The 17,562-nt window shown below is 40.9% G+C and overlaps 1 protein-coding gene across 4 annotated transcripts in view; it reads left to right on the top strand.

Annotated features, from left to right (window-relative positions):
• The window catches only part of ADAMTSL1 (ADAMTS like 1), a 1,086,428-nt gene that overhangs the window by 928,425 nt on the left and 140,441 nt on the right, over positions 1-17,562 (top strand). For all 4 annotated transcript variants that reach the window (XM_069090660.1, XM_069090659.1, XM_069090661.1 and 1 more), the window contains one exon: positions 1,138-1,267. In XM_069090660.1, coding sequence (XP_068946761.1) covers positions 1,138-1,267 — 130 coding nt within the window. The remainder of the gene's footprint in view (positions 1-1,137; positions 1,268-17,562) is intronic.

Below are 17,562 nucleotides of genomic sequence, written 5' to 3'. Positions count from 1 at the left end.
TACATATAAATTTATATAATGATTTATGTAATGGGCATTAAAATATTATAAAAGATTATACATACAATGCTGCATATTCATACATATATTTATAGATATATGTGTATATATGTATACGCACACATTATATATCTGTGTATTGTGTGTATATACGGACACACATATATGTATGTATGTATCTCTGAAAGTGACTGAGTGAATCTGTATAGTCTTAGCACTGCACTCAAATTATCTCAGACAAATTAGTGTCTAAGTTATTCTTGAAGATCACTGGGGAAGCAGATTCTACTGTGTCTCTTGGTATTTGAAAAATGCCAATTGCTGCCATTTGATACTCTATGTAACAAGGAGGGAGCAGTTTCTAAAACTCTTCCCCATTTGGGTTCCAGGCACAGGCTTTGGGGGGGGTGCCCCTAAACATGGACTGCCAAGAAACCCTCAGACTCTCATTCTACAGGCACAGGTTCATGAACCTACAAAGAGAAGTGTTTTTAATGGAATTACTCATCACAGCCCTTCACTTCCCTTTCTTCATTCCAACTTCCAAACCTGCCCCAGGTCTCTGCAGCAATGAGCCAGAATCAGGAGGAAGTAGGGAAAGGCTTTAAGCCTTGGCTGCTGAGACACCCGAAGGAACACAGCTCTTTGACAGTGACTCGGGTTTACAAAATGTTGGAGCTTAAGACTAGTGCTTTGTGCCTCCATTCCAAGTACAACAATCCCCTGTTGACGAAAATAGAAAGTGTGAAGGTCATGGAGCCATTTTTTTTTTTACACCCTGCCCTCTTTCTGCATTAAATTATCACTTTTCACCATTGGTGGTCAAACTGTGTTGGCTTCTTGTTTGCCATGGCTCTCAGCGATACAGCGCTGTATTTGTTGGGGCTTCCATTGGGTCTGCTCTCCTTTGGCTCCCCTCCTCGAGGGGCATACGTTCAGAGGCCACAAATCTCTAAGCACTTTCTCCGGTGATTCCTGATGAGATTGGCAGCCCTGAACTTTGAACTGCCCATTCTGACAAGCTCCAGGATCTATACCAGCCACCAGGACCTCCCACCGGTTCCCTTGTCTACACTTCATCACCCTGTTCCTGAGCTTTGCCTGCACCCGTGGCCTGATGGTGTGATTTGTGCGCAGGTGTCCAAGAGGCTGTGGTAAGCTGCCTAAACAAACAGACGCGGGAGACCGCGGATGAAAGCCTGTGCGTGACCAGCCGCCGGCCGCCGAAGCTCCTGAAATCCTGCAATTTGGATCCCTGCCCTTCAAGGTAAGCCACTTGTGGGCCTACATTCTGAAAAGCAAGGGGCCGGGCTGGGTGCATCCTTCCAAAAGGCACCAAAAAGCAGAACCCTTATTGTTACCCGATGTTTTGAAAACCAATTAGCATCAGCTCAAACTTCTAGTTGAATCCACTTAAATTTAATTGAAACCAGGGCTTTTGAATCCTGGCCCAGTGGGCGTTCACGTCCTCCAAAAAGGCTGTGGTGGCCGGTGCGCCCGTGTGCCGCCGCTGCCGTGCGTTGGAAGGAACATTCAGATCACTAACATATCCGTGATGCTTGTGGGCTGTTCTCCCAGGCTCTAACACCATTCTGACTAATTAGCCTAGACCTCGGGGCATTGGGAGTGGGGAGCTTGTATTTTAGAAACCCGGGGCTTGCCATAGGATCTGGGTGGTATAACTGATCCGCTGTGAAATCCGTAGGCTCGCAGCATGCACATTCATTAGAGCATGCTCACCGGGGGGAGGGGGAGGTATTCCACAGGCATAAAATCAATTAGGGCATTTCATTACTGAGTCGTGTCTGCGTTTCATTATTACACAATCTGAAGTCTTAGTTAATCAATCCAATCACTTCTAAAGTCCGCATAATTTTATGGTGTCTTAAAATACTGGCTTTTTCAGATACTCTTTTATAGCTTAATGTTCTGATGTGTCATTTTTCTTTGCAAGTGAATAGTTCAAAGGACTGGAACCAGGCTTTCAGATCTGCTAATGGGATGGAAAAACAAAAAAGAAATGTCCCCACACAAGGAGTTGATATCCTGAATGTATAGGGGAAAATTTAGCTTCTGAATCTAAGTACTTCCATGTCTGTTCAGGGATGGTTGTTTCTTATGATGTAGCAGAAATTGGGGAGTGCTTTCTCAGGAGTCTAACACACTGACTTCTCTGGAGCAGATGCACCCTTTACTTGTAGGAACAATGCCAGTCACATAATGGAGAGAGTACTAGATTCTTAGGCAGGGGAAGAGAAGTTAAGAAGCATTTTTGAGCCCCTGTTGTATGCCAGGCATTGTGCTAAACCTTTGGAACTGTTATCTCATGATCCTCACAACAGCCCTGGGAAGGACATATTACTGTCATCCCCATTTTACAGTTGAGGAAACTGAGGCAGTCAGAGATTAAGTGATTTGCCCAGGTTCCAACAGCTAGCAGGTGTCTGAGGCTGGATTTGAACTTCAAGTCTTCCTAATTTCAAGACTCTATTCCCTGCATCACCCAAGTCCAGAAGTCTAACGTTCAGTCAAGTCTTCCTATTGACAATAACAGCTATTGGTATTTCTATGGTGCTTTACGTTTGTGAAACACATTACACAGTTATTTCACTTGAGCCTTCTAGCACCTATAAAATAGATACCATTGAGGGATTATTATATCCTTATTTTACTCAAGAAAAAAAAAAACTAAGGCAACAGAAAGGACTTTCCCACTCTCCCATTTCAATTCATCATCCCAGGGATGTGCTAGTGCCAGTTCGTATCAATTCTGGAAAGCCTATTTAAAGAAATTTAACAATTTTCAGAAAGTGTGATTATTTATACCTCAGAAACCAGCAAATGCTACAAACCAAGGTTTGATTTATTCTTTTATTGATTTTCTACACTAAAGAAAATGACACCAAAAAAGTCAGCTATGCAGATTAAATTTTAAAAGTATGTTCTGCTTTTTTGGAGAGCAGGTTGTTAAACAATTACAGCCACGCCCCTCACTACACCACATTACTTCTCTTATGAGATATTGATCTTCAAATCATTTATCCCTTCTGTGCCTCAGTTTACTCCTCTGTTAAAGATAATAATGCTTCTGCTGCTTCCTGTCTTGCAGCAGCATTATTGTCAGGATTAAATGAGATGATATTTGTGAAGAATTCTGTAAGCTGTAAAGTACCACATAAATTATGTTATTCGTATAATTTCGTTTTCCTCTTTGGAGCTTGATGCAGGGGAGGGTGGAGGCAGGTGAAGTCACCATGTCCTCTGGGGACAGAGCTGCAGCACCACATTACCAACTGCCCTTTGGATGCCTCAGACTAGGTGTCCCGAACTCCTCTAAAACTCAGCATGTTCACCATTGAACTCATCTTCCCAACTTCTCTAACATTGTTGAGGTCACTCACTATCATCATCCCAGGCTCGCCAATCTTGGTGTCATCTTCATACCATAGATCAAAGCCTTGGCCAAATCTTGTCATTTCTCCGCATATGCATCCCCTTCTCTCCACTCACAAAATCACAACCATAGTTCAGACCCTTCTCACCTCTTGCCTGGATTATTGCATTAGCTGTCTAACCGGTCTCTGCCTCAAGCCTCTCCTCGATCCAACCTCCTCCTCCATTTGGCTGCCAGAATAATTGCCCACCCACAGTTTAAGAAGCGCTGAAGGTTCAAGAGTGGAAAAAGTTTAAGAAGCCCTCTTCAAAAACATAGATCTGACCCTGTAACCCCTGCCCCCGGTCAATCAGCTCCAGTTACGCCCTATTACCTATAGGGTCAAATGTAAAGTCAGCTGTGGGCTTTTAGAGCTATTCACAACCTGGCCCCTACCTACCTTTCCAGTCTTAGTTTTCTGGATGTATTCTATATTTCAGCAGTATTGTAAGGGAAGTATAGTGCCTCAGAAAGGACAATCTATCTCCTGTTTCAGTGCCTTTTTCAGTAGCTGTCCCCATGCCTGAAACTCTGTTCCTCTGCTTACTCCTCATTCCTCTGGCTTTCTTCAAGACTCCACTCAATTCTATCTATTCTGGGAGGGCTTTCCTGGTCCACACCCCCAAGCTACTAATCCAATGCTTTCCTCTCTGAAAGTGCCTTCCAACATCTCAGGATCTCAGGGTACTCTCCTCTCCTCTCCTCTTCTCTCCTCCTCCTTCCCTCTCTCTTTCTTTATCTTTCTCCTTTTCTCTCCCTCCCTCTCTTTCTCTCTTCCTTTTTCTCCTTTTCTCTCTTCCTCTTTCTCCTTTTCTCTCTTGCTCTCTCCCTCTCTTCCTCTTTCTCACTTCCTCCTCCCTCTTTCTCTTACCCTTCTTCCCCATCCCTCCCTCTCTCTTTCTCTTCCTCCCTGCCCCTCCCTCTCTCCCTTTCTCTCCTCCTCTTTCTCTCCCTCTCTCCCCCCTCCCTCTCTTTCTTTCTCTTTCCCTTTTCTCCCCCTCCCTCACTCTCTCTCTCCCTCTCTTTTTTTATTTCTCCCTTCCTCCTCCCTCTTTCTCCCCCCTCCCCGTAATCTACCTAGTTGCTTGCTTACATAAAATGAGTTAATACATGAAAAGCATTTTGCAAACCTTAAAACATTATATTAATGCTAGTGGTGATGATGATGATGTCATCCCCATTAGAATGGGAGCCCCTTAAGAGTTGGTTTCACATTTTTCCCTTCCTTTATGTCCTTAGCATTTAGCACGATGACTAGCACTGAGAAAACATTGAATAAATGCCTGTAGACTTGCCCTAACAGTCAGTCCCCTACTATGTCCTCTCTCTACAGCATCCTAAACCTCTCTAATCACAATTTCTGAGCTGCCCTCTGCTCCAGTAGCCCTTCATTCCCAAGGAGCGAATTCCCAGGAACTTAGTCATCTTCTGCAAAACCATGGAATATTGGAAAAATTCAGACCAAATACAAACCATAGCACCAGCTCCTTGTCTCTTTCTAACCTCCAGTTCTTGTCAGTCTCTAGAAAGGAGCATTGTGATTTTTCAGCAAACCTCCCCCCCCCCACCCCCGCCTTTTTAGGTTTCACTCTCTGACACCATGATCAGCCAGCTGTAACTACACAGCCCAAGACGGGAAGATCTAGGGAGAAGAATTCAGATCTGAGTTCAAATCCCAGTTTCACCACCTATCAGCTGTGTATCCTTGAACAAGGCACTTTTCTCTGTAGGCTTCAGCTGTTTCCTTATATGCAGAATGAGAAGAGGCTGGACCAGATAATCTAAAGTCCCTTCCAACTTTAAATCCTAGGGCCAGGGCCAGTATTCCTTCCAGTCTGACCACCCTCCAACAGAGGGGGAAAGGTGATGTGAGTTGACTGCATACAGAGGCAGGAAAATAGCAGCAGCTGCTGCTTTATGCTGACAATTGCTATATTTTCTGCCCTGCTTATTTCTTCAATGTTACTATAAAAACAGACATAAGGCCCATTTCTAAACACAGCCCAGAGTCCTTATGACATCCAAATGCTGCGGTGTATATGGCTCACCTCCAGCAGGAAGCAACTTGGAGCAGACAGCCTCACACACCTGGAAGCATTTGGGAAAATCTTCCAAACACGTGGGTATCTCTCTCCTTGTCCATAAAATATAGAACAGGACACACCACATTCTCTGCTGGCCCAGATAAATAACTCTGCTTAAAGTTCATAGTTAATAATTCATAGGAGCATAGATCTAGACCTCCAAAGCCATCTATTCCAAGTCCCTCATCTTAATAATCAAATCAATAAACATTTATTAAATGTTTACTAGATGCCAGGCACCATTAAGTACCAAAGATACAAAAAGAGACACAAAACTGACCCTGCCCTCAGGGAGCTTAAAATCTAACCAAGGAGACAATGGGAAAACGAATGTATAAAAAGCAAGCTCTACCGGGGATAAACAGGACATAATTAACAAAGGGAAGGCACTAGAATTAAGAGGGAAAGGCTGCCTGTAAAACACAGGATTTTAGTTGGGACTTAAAGGAATTCATAATAAATAATAATAAACATTTATATAGTACCTGCTATGCTACTACTACCATACTACTAGGGCTAGGCGCACTGCTGATACTTTGCAAAGAGTATCTCATTTAATCCTCACAACTGTGAGAGGTAGGTGCTGTTATAATACTCATGTTACAGTTGAGGAAACTGAGGCAAACAAGTGACTTATACAAAGTCACATATCTAGTAAGTGCCTGAGTCTGACTCAAGTCTTTCTTACTCCAGGACCAAGATTCTGTCACTTGAAGAGAACTAGAGTAGATGGAAATTAGCAATCCCCCTCCCTTCCCCAACAAAAAATGAGTCCTAAGTGTATGAGACAAGATTTGAACCCAAATTTCTTTGCTCCAAAGCCAGTAGAACCTCCCTCATAAGCCTGGTTATAGTAACCACACCTGACCCACAGTAGACCTTCCTATTAACTTAAGGGTAAGAATATTTTAAGATATAGGATGTTTTCGATCTTCAGCAGATAAACTTTGATAGGATGTGTTCCTTTTTCCACCAGCCACTCCTCATTTTCTGGCAAGACCTTTCATTACATATCCGTAAGGGTTTGTCCAAAGTCTCTATTACCTTTACCAAACTTATAGGGTTGTTTTTGAAGAGTTAGGAAGATAAAGTCTGTTGAATTGAATTGGTTAAGTACTCTAGAATATGTGATACTAGCCAGCATCCCTTCAAAGTTCTGTGGTTTCACTAATTTCAATATTCACTCCTTGTACTGATGGCTGACACCTCACCGGTCCAAGGCTAGGTAAATGAGGAATTTAATCAGTGCTATAGAGGGAAAACTCATCACCTCGTGGCTAGCCCCCAAGGCCCAGCAGGCATTAGTCAGGCTACTCCTTGAAAAAAAGACTTGGTATCTCTTACTCCGCCCATCCTCAAACCTTGTCCCTTTAGGAGAATCTGTCATTGTACTCCCAGGCATAGCCTTTAAGAACATAGGGTTACCTCCAGATTGCCAGGAGGTATCAGAGTAGTTTGATATTATAACAACTACTAATATTAACATACTTCCTAATCCAAAGGCAATGATCTTGTCACCGGGGTTGGGTGGAGGAAGTCTATTCTATTGAACCTTTCAGGGTGGCCCCTAGGGGAAGGCCCTCTGCCCCCTGAGAGCAGGAAATTGTTTTAAGGTGTAGGTGGGAAAGGAAACAGGAATTGGGAGGAGTAAGCAGATGAGTTCCTAATTGTAGGCTATTTTCCTCTTAACTTCTGACGACTTTTTCCCAAATTTCCCTCCTAGAGAGTGCCTCAGAATAACTGTACTTTTCTTTGTTTTAATTCTCTACCTTGGAAATAAATGGTTTTATACTCCGAGAGGAAAAGGAGGGAGGGGAAAGGGAGACTATTAGAAGGGGCACAGAAGCAAATCAGTTATTGTTACTACTTTGTTAAAGTTTACGTCAATGATAAAAATAAATTTAATTTAGAAGGGTGGGAGAAAAAGAAATTGTTCCAGAGCCTGACAGTCCCGGTGAGATGTGGCTTTTTTATTGTCATTATTTGTAAGTGTTTGCTGTGATGCTAGGCACTGTGCAAAAAAAGGCAAAGTAAGGGCCCAGCCCTCAAGAAGGTCACATTCTACTGAGGGAGATAGAATGCAAATAACTGTGAGTATAAACAAAATATGTCTAGGGTAAATGGAAGATAATGTCTGGAGATTGGGGGTGGGGTATGAAAAGGCTTCCTGCAGGCAGTGAGTATGAGCTAAAGGAAAAGAGGAGTGGGATCAAGAGGGGACACAGGAGCAAATCAGATGTTGCTGTTATTCGTTAAAGTTTATAGCAGTTTTCAAATAGGTTTAGTTTGGAGAGGTAAAACAAAAAAAGAGGGTTCCAGAGCATAGCAGTTCTATGTGACTTTCTTTGGTCCTTTAGGCCAGTAGCCTCCAAAATGTTTTGATTGTGTACCCCATAAAGTAAAACACAAAGGTGCAGCGTAACTCTATGTATATTGACTTATTTCTAATAAACCTGGTCTGGAGTCAGGAAGACCAGTGTTCAAATACAGCCTCAGATACTAACTATGTGATCCAGGAAAAGTCACTTAAGCCTGTTTGCCTCAGTTTCCTCATCTGTAAAATGAGCTGGAGAAGAAATGGCAAAACATTCCAGTATCTTTGCCGGGAAAACCCCAAATGGAGTCACAAAGAGATAGACATGACTGAAATGGCTAAACAACAGCAAAAATACATGTACAATTAATGTTGATAAGTATGTACACAAAAAGTAGACGTTTTAAAAGGATGAGAGATATAAAATAATATTTTATTCTAGAGTCAATAGGGAATTACTAGAGTTTATTGAATGTGGGGAAGGAGGGTGACGTGATAGGAGAAACCCTTTGGCAGCTGGATGGAAGATAGATTGGCTAGAAGACAGACATGAACGTAGGGAGGAGACTATTACATAGTCTAACAGTGTGGGAACCTGCAGCCTCAAGGCCACATGTGGCCCTCTAGGTCCTCAAGTGTGACCCTTTGACTGAATCCAAACTTCAAAGAACAAATGCTTTCATTCATTTGATTATCTGCAGCCTTGGTAGGAGAAAGGTTATGTAAGCCTGAAGTAGACGGTGTGAGTGGAAGGGAGACAGAAGCAAGAGATATACCGAACATTGAAAGTACAAGATTTATGAGCAGATTGGATATATGGGGTGAGTGGATATAAGAAGATGACTTTAGAGGCTGTAAACCTCCAAAGTGGGGGCTAGGCCTTTTTGGGGTCAGGGTTTCACCTCAAGGGGTCCATGCCCTGATCCCAAATGATGTGTGATCAACCAATCAAAGAGTGGGGAAATGGGCTAAACCCTACCCTCTCAGGGTTAACTAGTCATGGGACTCATCTCCAAGACCACTATGCCTAACCTTACATTCCCTACATTCTTCTGTTTCTCCCCATCCTACTGCTGTGCAAGGCTTTACCTTGCTAATTCTAAGCTTGGTGTTACCTGAGGAAAGTTTTAAACTAACCACTATCAGGCCATCTATATATGCAACAGCTGTTCATAAACCATTGGGAAATTCCACAACACACCCATCTTCTCTGTCCTCCACTTAGCTGATGGTTATGGTGCTGAAGTCAGAAGACCTGGGTTCGTTTCCCAGCTCTAACACTTTATCAGTTGGATGATCTTGGGCAAGTCACTGCCACTCCTTAGAGGCTGGGTTTTGTCTCCTGACTGGAAGGATAGTGGTGCCCTTGACAAACTAGGGAAGTTTGGAATATAAATGGGCTTGAGGGGAAAAATGAGATCTGAGGTACAGATCATAACGTATCCATGCCTGCTCTTTCTACAAAACTTTGTCCCATCAGAAACAAAGAGAGGGAGGAGGGCTTTTACTAGTCATTTTTGAAACCTCGTTTTCCCACCCTCTGATTAGTTGATCATGTTCCTTTTGGCGTCAGGCTATAGACCTTTGGAGCTCAGCCACGGCCCCAAGAGAGCAAAGGTCTCACTTTGAGATCACTTTTATATACTTTGTGGGAAATGACTCAAGATTTGAGATTTTCTCAAGAAGTTGTAAATCTTTTGAGCTGTAGAAAAATCTCCATTTGTAGATTAGGCAACCTGGTAAAGAGAAGATCCGAATTGAAAGCTTGAAGAACCAGATCTGGAATACTGGTTGATATGTACTAGCCAACTGGCCTGGGACAAATCATTTAATCTCTCCGACCCTCAGTGTATTCACCTGTAAAATGGAGATAATTTTGACTGAGAAGCTTGTGGTGGAAGGAGCACATTGTAAGCCCTAGAGTGCTTTATCGACATGCCACGGCATATTTTGCTTTTATCAAGACCTATGATTTCATCCATATTTGGCATAACCCTTGAATAAACTCTCCATTGACAAATATACAGCAACTCATCCAAGACTCAAGTCAGAGTTTTAAACAGTTAGGCATTGAGAAGTTAAGTGATTAGCCCAGGTTCACATGAAACCAACCAGTGTCATAAGCAGCATTCAAATTCAATTCTTAAGGCCAGCTCTCTATCTACTACGGCACACAGAGTTCCTTGTTGCTTCTGTTTAGGTTATTTTCACCACCAGTCCTGGGAAGGGACAGAAGCTTTCTCCTGTCTTCATATCCATCAACAGATGGCTAGATGAGTATTCCAGGTTAGTAAGTTAACTTGAGAGAAAGTGTATGTATATGCATGTGCATACATGTATCTGTGGGGAGCATACACATGTGTATTTCCCAGGACACTCAGTGACAACAGTAGGCTAAGTATATTTAGGAGAATTATGTTTCTGATTATAACGGATGGAGCCAACCTTACAGCCAAGTAAAGTAGAATTATAGTAGGGTGGCTAGAAGACCCCAATTGTGAATAAAGGAATCTAAGAGTAGATTTGAAAAAGAAGGCAAAGCATGGTGGCACCAAGAGAGAAGGAAGAATAGGGGCCAAAGTCTGAGCACTTCACAATTTTGCCCAGGGCTAGCCTGATAAAGGAGTATTTCGTGATTGTGTGTCTTCTATTAGAATGGACATTTTTTTTTTTGCAAGTTGATAGCAGAGAAGTTATCATAACAGGACAGGCATTTTCTGTCCACCTCCATCTGAGTAATGTGTCTCCTGGATCCGTACAACCCCACCTCCAACCTCAGTGGTGCTGTGAACACCCAGATTAATTGACTCAGAGAAGAAATGTCAAACGATACAGCATTCATCATTAGGAAACAAAAAAGCCTCTTGTTCCCAGTAAGGATATTGTTCTGTTCTTGTCATCTCACTCTTAGACACAGAAAAAAATCTTTTTTTTTTTAGTGCAAGCTCTCCCCCTAAACACTCAAAGAATGGTATATGGTATTTGTAAGTGTTCTAATTGGTTGCGTAGAAAGATTGTATCTTAGTAGAAAGAGAACGGATGTGGAGGCAGAATTCTCCACTGATGGATTTTAATCCAGTCTCCAGAATTCTTGAGTCTTTAGACCAGAGGTAGGGAACCTATAACCTCAAGGCTGCAAGTTCCCCACCCCTGCTTTAGATCCAGGCAAGTAATTTAACCATGTCCTGCATGTGGTACCCAAAATTTTACTAAGAATTCACAAAATCTTACAATAACCTGTGAAGCTGCCTGTATAATTGTTATTCTTTTCATTTTCTAAAGATGAATCTCAAGGAAGTTAGGTGATTTGCCCAGCATCATCCAACCTATGAGTATAGGAGCTGGGAAGTGAACCCAGGTCTTCTGACTCCTCTACCAAGTTCTTGCCACTCTGACACACTGACTCCCTCAGTCTGTTTTTCCCTTTTAAAAAAAAAAAAAAAGGACAACACCACTTCTAACTAACTCTTTCACAGAGTTGTGAAGAAAGTGTTTTATAAACCTTGAGGTACTGTAGACATGGGCATTCCACTCAATGTGTCAGAAGGCTTCCTTGAGATTTTCAAAATGTTAAGGTTCTCAGTGCCGTATTTTGGCTATTCATCTAATAGCCTTTGTTCTCACTATATACCACTGACCTACTTCTCTGATCCTGCATTCATCTTGTAGATGAAGTCCAGTCTCCTTTTCAGCTTTAGACCCAACTCATTGTCCATCTCCAAGATATAAGTATGGATGGTCCAACCCAATGAGCTGTCCATCCAACTGAGTAACATACTCTGAACATACATATTGTTTATCTTTTTTGTTTTTTCTACATTGGTAGCAATAGTCTATGCTCTTTCCATTGATTGCAGATACCATTTAGGAGGCAAGAGGCATTATAGAGTAGTGGAGATCTGGATTGTGTTCAAATCTCCCTTACCCTGTGTAAGCTAGGCAAGTTAAACTTTTTATATGTAAAAAACTCTTTATATGTAAAATGGAGATAACGACTCTTTGAATTGTGAGGATCAAATGGCTTAATTAGATAAATCACTTCGCAAACTTTAAAGTGCTACATGAAAGTCAATTTTTACTGACTACTACTACTGATTATTATTCATCCAGTTAGTGTTTGCTATATAGATTATTATGCTAGACTCTTTTGAGTGGTTTGTACATCTCATTGAAAAGGGTCCAGCCTAATAATCCACATAGGAAATACTAACTGAATGAACAGTAATCGAGTAGTAGCAATATGCAAAAATCCCTTGGTTTGTTCAGTTATATCCAACTTTTCATGATCCCATTTGGGGTTTTCTTAGCAAAGATACTAGAGTGGTTTGTCATCGCCTTCTCCAGCTTGTTTTATAGCTAGCTGTCTAGTCAGCAAAAAGAGTAGATCTCACTGAGGGACACTTAGGTGGTTTGCAGTGTATAGAGCACTGGTCTTGGTATCAGGAAGACTTATCCTCATGAGTTCAAACCCTCAAACCAGCCTCCGACACTAGCTGTGTGACCTGACCCTGGATGAGTCATTTGACCCTGTTTGCCTCAGTTTCTTCCTCTGTAGAATGAGGTAACTTCATAGTATTCCAGGCTACAATATAATCAACACAATATAACCTACCTCAGTGATGTCAAACTCAAATAGAAATGGATCCCGTTGGTCACATACTGACTGAGAAAACCACAAAATAACATTATCTGTGTTGTATTATATTTTTATTTCTTCTTGTTAAACATTTCCCAATTACATTTTAATCTGGTTCTGCCCCCACTCAGGAGAATTTGACCCCTCTGATCTATAGACAAGAGCAGCTGGAAAACCTCACCATCTTAAGGGAATCTCACCCCCAAAGTTTAACAACCACATTTTCTTATTTCTCCCAACTGAGGCACAGTAATCATGCCCTTAGAGATCATCTCTCTGCTTTGGAACAGCAAAGGCATGAGCGGCACAGGAAAGCCAACAAGCACTGTGATGGGGGGGGGGGGGAGACCAAGACTGTTATTAATTATAAGTATTTGATAGCTTGGCCAGCGTGTGTTGAAAAGATTTGGTAAACGTGTGTGGAGGAGGGGAAAGAAGTAAGCAATGAAAGCCAGATGGCTGAAAATGAAGGAAATTCCAAGCAATTTCTCCAGCTTTGTTCTTACATACTTTCAAAACTAAACTTTTATTCCAGTGCAACAAAGAACAGCTGAATGGTGCAGAACAGATAAACAGTGAAGAATGGAGTCCATAGTTCTAGTATAGTGTCTGGTTCTCTCTCCATTCCCACTTTTCTCAAATCTATGGTTATTCTTAGAAAAGATAAGAATCAGAAAATAAGTTTGGGTATCTGTGCCCAGGAAGGCAAAGTTAAGAACCAAAGAGAACTGCAGGCTTAGAATTCACCTAATCCCAGCTTTATAAAGCTTCTTCTTTGGTCCTACAGAGTACCTGTCTTTTCTCAACATAGTCTAAGTTTTTTTTTAGTTAATATAGAAGCCAATTATTTCCAGTTTCAGTTTTTCTGTTTACAAGATAATAGAACCATAGGCAAAACTGCAAAGGACTTAAGAGGACGTAGAGTCCAACCTCCTCATTTTACACATGAGGATACTGAAGCCCAAAGAAGTTGAGTCCTGCCCAGGGTCACACCTCTACTGTTCGAGGCAAGCTTGGAACCCAGATCTTCAGAACTCCAAGTCTTGTGCCCTATCCACTGCATTGCACTGTTTCTCTAATAGTTTAGTGTAACCGACACTCATCTCACTAATCTAACTTGAGAGTTTTAGGATTTAGAATTAGAAAAAAATTCAATTTGATTTTTTTTCAATTATTAAGCATTCTCTAACCCCTATCCCCACTCCCACCCCCCCAAAAAAACCCTGGTAACAAATATGAATAATTAGACAAAACGAATATCCATACTGGTCATATCAAAAAATGTGTATCTCATTCTGTATATTAGTTGATCACCTCTCACTCAGGAGGTGGATAACATTCTTCATCATTGGTCCTCAAGAATCATAACTGAGCCATTGCTTTGATCAGACTATAAAATCGTTCATTTTTATAATATTTATCTTATAAATTTCAATGAATATTGATCAAGTAGGAAGGGAATAAACATTTATGTAACACCTACTATGTGCCAGGCACTTTACACAGTGCTTTATAACTATTATCTCATTTGATCCTCACAATATCCCTGAGAGGTAAGTGTTGTTGTTATACCCAGTTTATAGTTGAGGCAAATGAAACAGAGGTTAAGTGACTTGTCCAGGGTCACACAGCTAGTTCATATCTGAGGTCAAATTTGAACTCAGGTCAACCACTTGCCTGAGTGCAAAACTAGGTCCTGGGGATACAAAGAGGATAATGGAAAACAGTTCTTGCCTTTGAGAAGTTTACATTCTGTTAAAGCAGATTATCATGGTAAAGTAATTGTAGAGAAAGTATGAGTGTGCACTAATAATTAAGGGAATTAGGAACCTTTGGGTAGTGGCACCTGAGTTGAGCCTAGATAGAAGCTAAGGACTCTAAGAGGCAGAATTGAAGTAAGAGTGCAATCCAGGCAGTACAAAGGCATGGAGATAAGTCATAGCATGATGATGATGATGATGATGATGACGATGACAACAATGACTAGCATTTACATAGTACTTTCTTACACGTGGTAAGAGTTTTACACATATTATCTCATTTGGTCCTCACAACAATCCTAGGAGGTAGATGCTATTTTTATCCCCATTTTACAGCTGGGGAAACTGAGGCAAACAGGTTAAGTGACTTGCTTCACATCACACAGCATCACACAGCAAGTCAGTATCTGAGGCAGGATTTAATCTCAGAAGGTTGAGACAAGCTAGGATGATTTTGATGTGGTAACCCTCTGTGAGCAGAAGGATAATGGTGTGCTCAAAAGAAATAGGTAAGTTTAAAATCTAGGACAGAATATAACAAATTCTGTTTTGGACATACTGAGTTTAAAGTAATTATAAGATGTTCAGTTGGAAATGGGAGACTGAAGCTCACGAGAAGATGGATAAAGGAGTGGGGAGCTAAATGGTGCTGTAGATAAAATGCTAGCCCTGGAGTCAGAAAAAAACGAGTTACCCTATAATTTCTCTTCCTCTCCCTCTCCTTTTACTTTCCCCTCCCTCTGCCCCATTCCCCCTTTCTTCCTCATCCCTTTCTCTCTATTAGAGACTCACAGAATTTTGATTTGGAAAAGATCTTGAAAAATTATCAAGTTTATTCCTCATTTTGCATATGAGAAAATTGAAACCAAAAACAGGGGAAATGACTTTTCCAAGTTCACACGGGGAGTAAGAAAAAGAGCTAGGAAATGAACCCTATCCTTCTGTCTTCAAATTTAACCGTTGCTCTACTTACACAAAGAAACAGTCTGTCCTGAAGGAGGTTAGAAAATCCAGTTGGTAAACAGTCCAGCTTTGATCTTTTGCCCTAATTGCCTCCATTCTTTGCACCTGTTAGAAGCCGAGCCCTAGCTAAGTAACATTGGCCTCTTAATGCAGACTTTTTCACTTTTTATGAATTTCCAGGAGAGATGCCTTTGGTTTGAAGAGCCAGGGTTTCAATATTGTCCCTGGATTTCAGCACTTACTCTGATGGGCACCCGGAGGTTTTGCCAAAGTCTTATTAGCTTTCCTTGTGCTTTCAAGTACTTAAAACAAAGCCCACCAAAGCTTATTGGCATCCCCAGAAATAATGTGCAGATTCAAAGGCTATGTTAAGGTCCCTTTATCAGGTTTAATGCTCTTGCTGATGCTGCTCAAACATGAATCCAGATGAGTCCCCAGGCATATCCCACATAAAGTTGATCCACAATAATGTAGTTAATACAGGATAACCAAGCCCCATCATTTTTAATACATTATTAACTAAGCCCCTCCCTGAAGTCAAGGTTCCAGCTGTAATGGCCTTCAGCCCTCCCTGGAGACCAGCCCAGCACAGCTCAACTCAGGCCTAGAGACTAGTCAAGTTGGAGTCTGTTATTCTCTTGTTTTGTTAAATATCACAGAGAGATAATTAATTAAACACTTGTAAGAACAACTCACTTATTTAAAACTATTTAAACTAAAAGGTATCAAGAGAAGTGTTCTAATCTGCTGCTTTTGGAACAGAAATGAAAATGAAAAAGAAAGAAAAAAGTATGTTGAAAATTTCTCCTTAATTTTTGACCTCACTTTTAATCCTGTAGAATACAAGCTATTTGTTTTGTTGTTTCTGTAACCCTAACACCTATTATTGCCTTGTTTGTTCTTGAGCTTCTGGAGGGTCAAAGTCATTACCACATTTGGTTGACTTCTCTTTCAGAGTCCTGAGCAAGGGAGTATTGGGGATGTTCATGTTTTGAATAGCCAAACTCCACTTCTAACCAGCAACTCTACACTAGGGTTCAGTATATTTCCATTACTCTGTTCTCCTGGGGAAAATGGGTTATACCTGACTTCCCCAGGTGCTAGGTTTACAAAAACTTCTTGGGGAAGCTGACTACTTCAGTGCTTTGTTTCATATTTATATGAAGTTGCATGTATTCATATATGTATGTATACAAATATAGTTTAAAAAAAAATGAGCCTCCCAAACTTTGGGCTACCATACTTTTAGGAAGCTAATTAATAACATCAAGTTGGATATGCCTATACTTTGTCTTTCAAGACCCATTTCCTAACATATCAATTAGTTTACCTCATTTAATGCTATGGTAATATTATTTCTATATACAATAATGTATTAAGTCCATGAAGCACTCCTCCACTACATTCTAATATAAGCATGAACCAAATTCCATTTTTTTCCCTATGAAGACAGGCTTCTGTTTAGGTATCAACTTTTATACCAGCATAAACCCAACACTAGTGACCCAAATTAGCAGGAGAATGTTTATAACTGTACATCCTTTTGTATGAAGGAATTTATTTGGTACCTACACTTGAATGACTTTAAAAATTGAAGAAAGGGACTGGGAACTCTCTTCCCTGACTATACCGTAAATGCAAACATTACAAACTAGTTCACTTAAATCTGCCCAAGAAAGATCTTGTCTCTGAGGTTAAATTCAACTTGGTTTAGTCCATGAATGTGTGTGAGAGCTAAGAGAGAAGCTTTCTCTTTGATATTTTTTAACATCTATGCAAAATGGCTAGTCTCTCATTCACATCCTCAAATGACCCCTCACAATGTTTTCTTTTTTGGTTCATGGGTCATTTATAGAAAAAAAGCTCAACTGACTACCTGCCCCACCCACTCCTACTGGATACTGTAGGAAGGAAATCCATGAAAAAATGAATGGAAAAAATGTTGCTGCTTTTGAGAAGACATCTATTTTTCATTTTCTTAAGTAAATGATTAATTCTCATAGGTTTATAGATTTAGAGCTGGAAGGGACCATAAAGGCCATCTTGTCCAATCCCCTCATTTTACAGATGAGAGAATTGAGGCCTACAGAGAGGCAGCAACAGGTCATAAAAGAGGTAAGACTTCTGGCCCCAAATCCACTGTTCTTTTCAAAATGCCATGCTGCCTCTAAGACAGTATCATATTAAAAACACTAATTCTACCCAAGTCCAGCTTAGATGACCTTCACACCCCTACACATTTCCAAGATGACCACTTCACAATCATTGTCCTAGACTTGAGTATCTCCCCATTCTTTTTATTTATAGTTTTTAAAATATGTTTTTGAAATTTTTCAGTACTTTCCCTTCTGTAATAAAGAAATGGAGCTAAG

This window comes from Petaurus breviceps, unplaced genomic scaffold, assembly GCF_028583685.1.
Source record: "Petaurus breviceps papuanus isolate PSGF00001 unplaced genomic scaffold, PetGlider_PUasm1.0 187, whole genome shotgun sequence".
Taxonomy (NCBI): Eukaryota; Metazoa; Chordata; class Mammalia; order Diprotodontia; family Petauridae; genus Petaurus; species Petaurus breviceps.
Note: the sequence above shows the minus strand (reverse complement) of the source record. Positions and strands in the feature narration are given on the sequence as shown.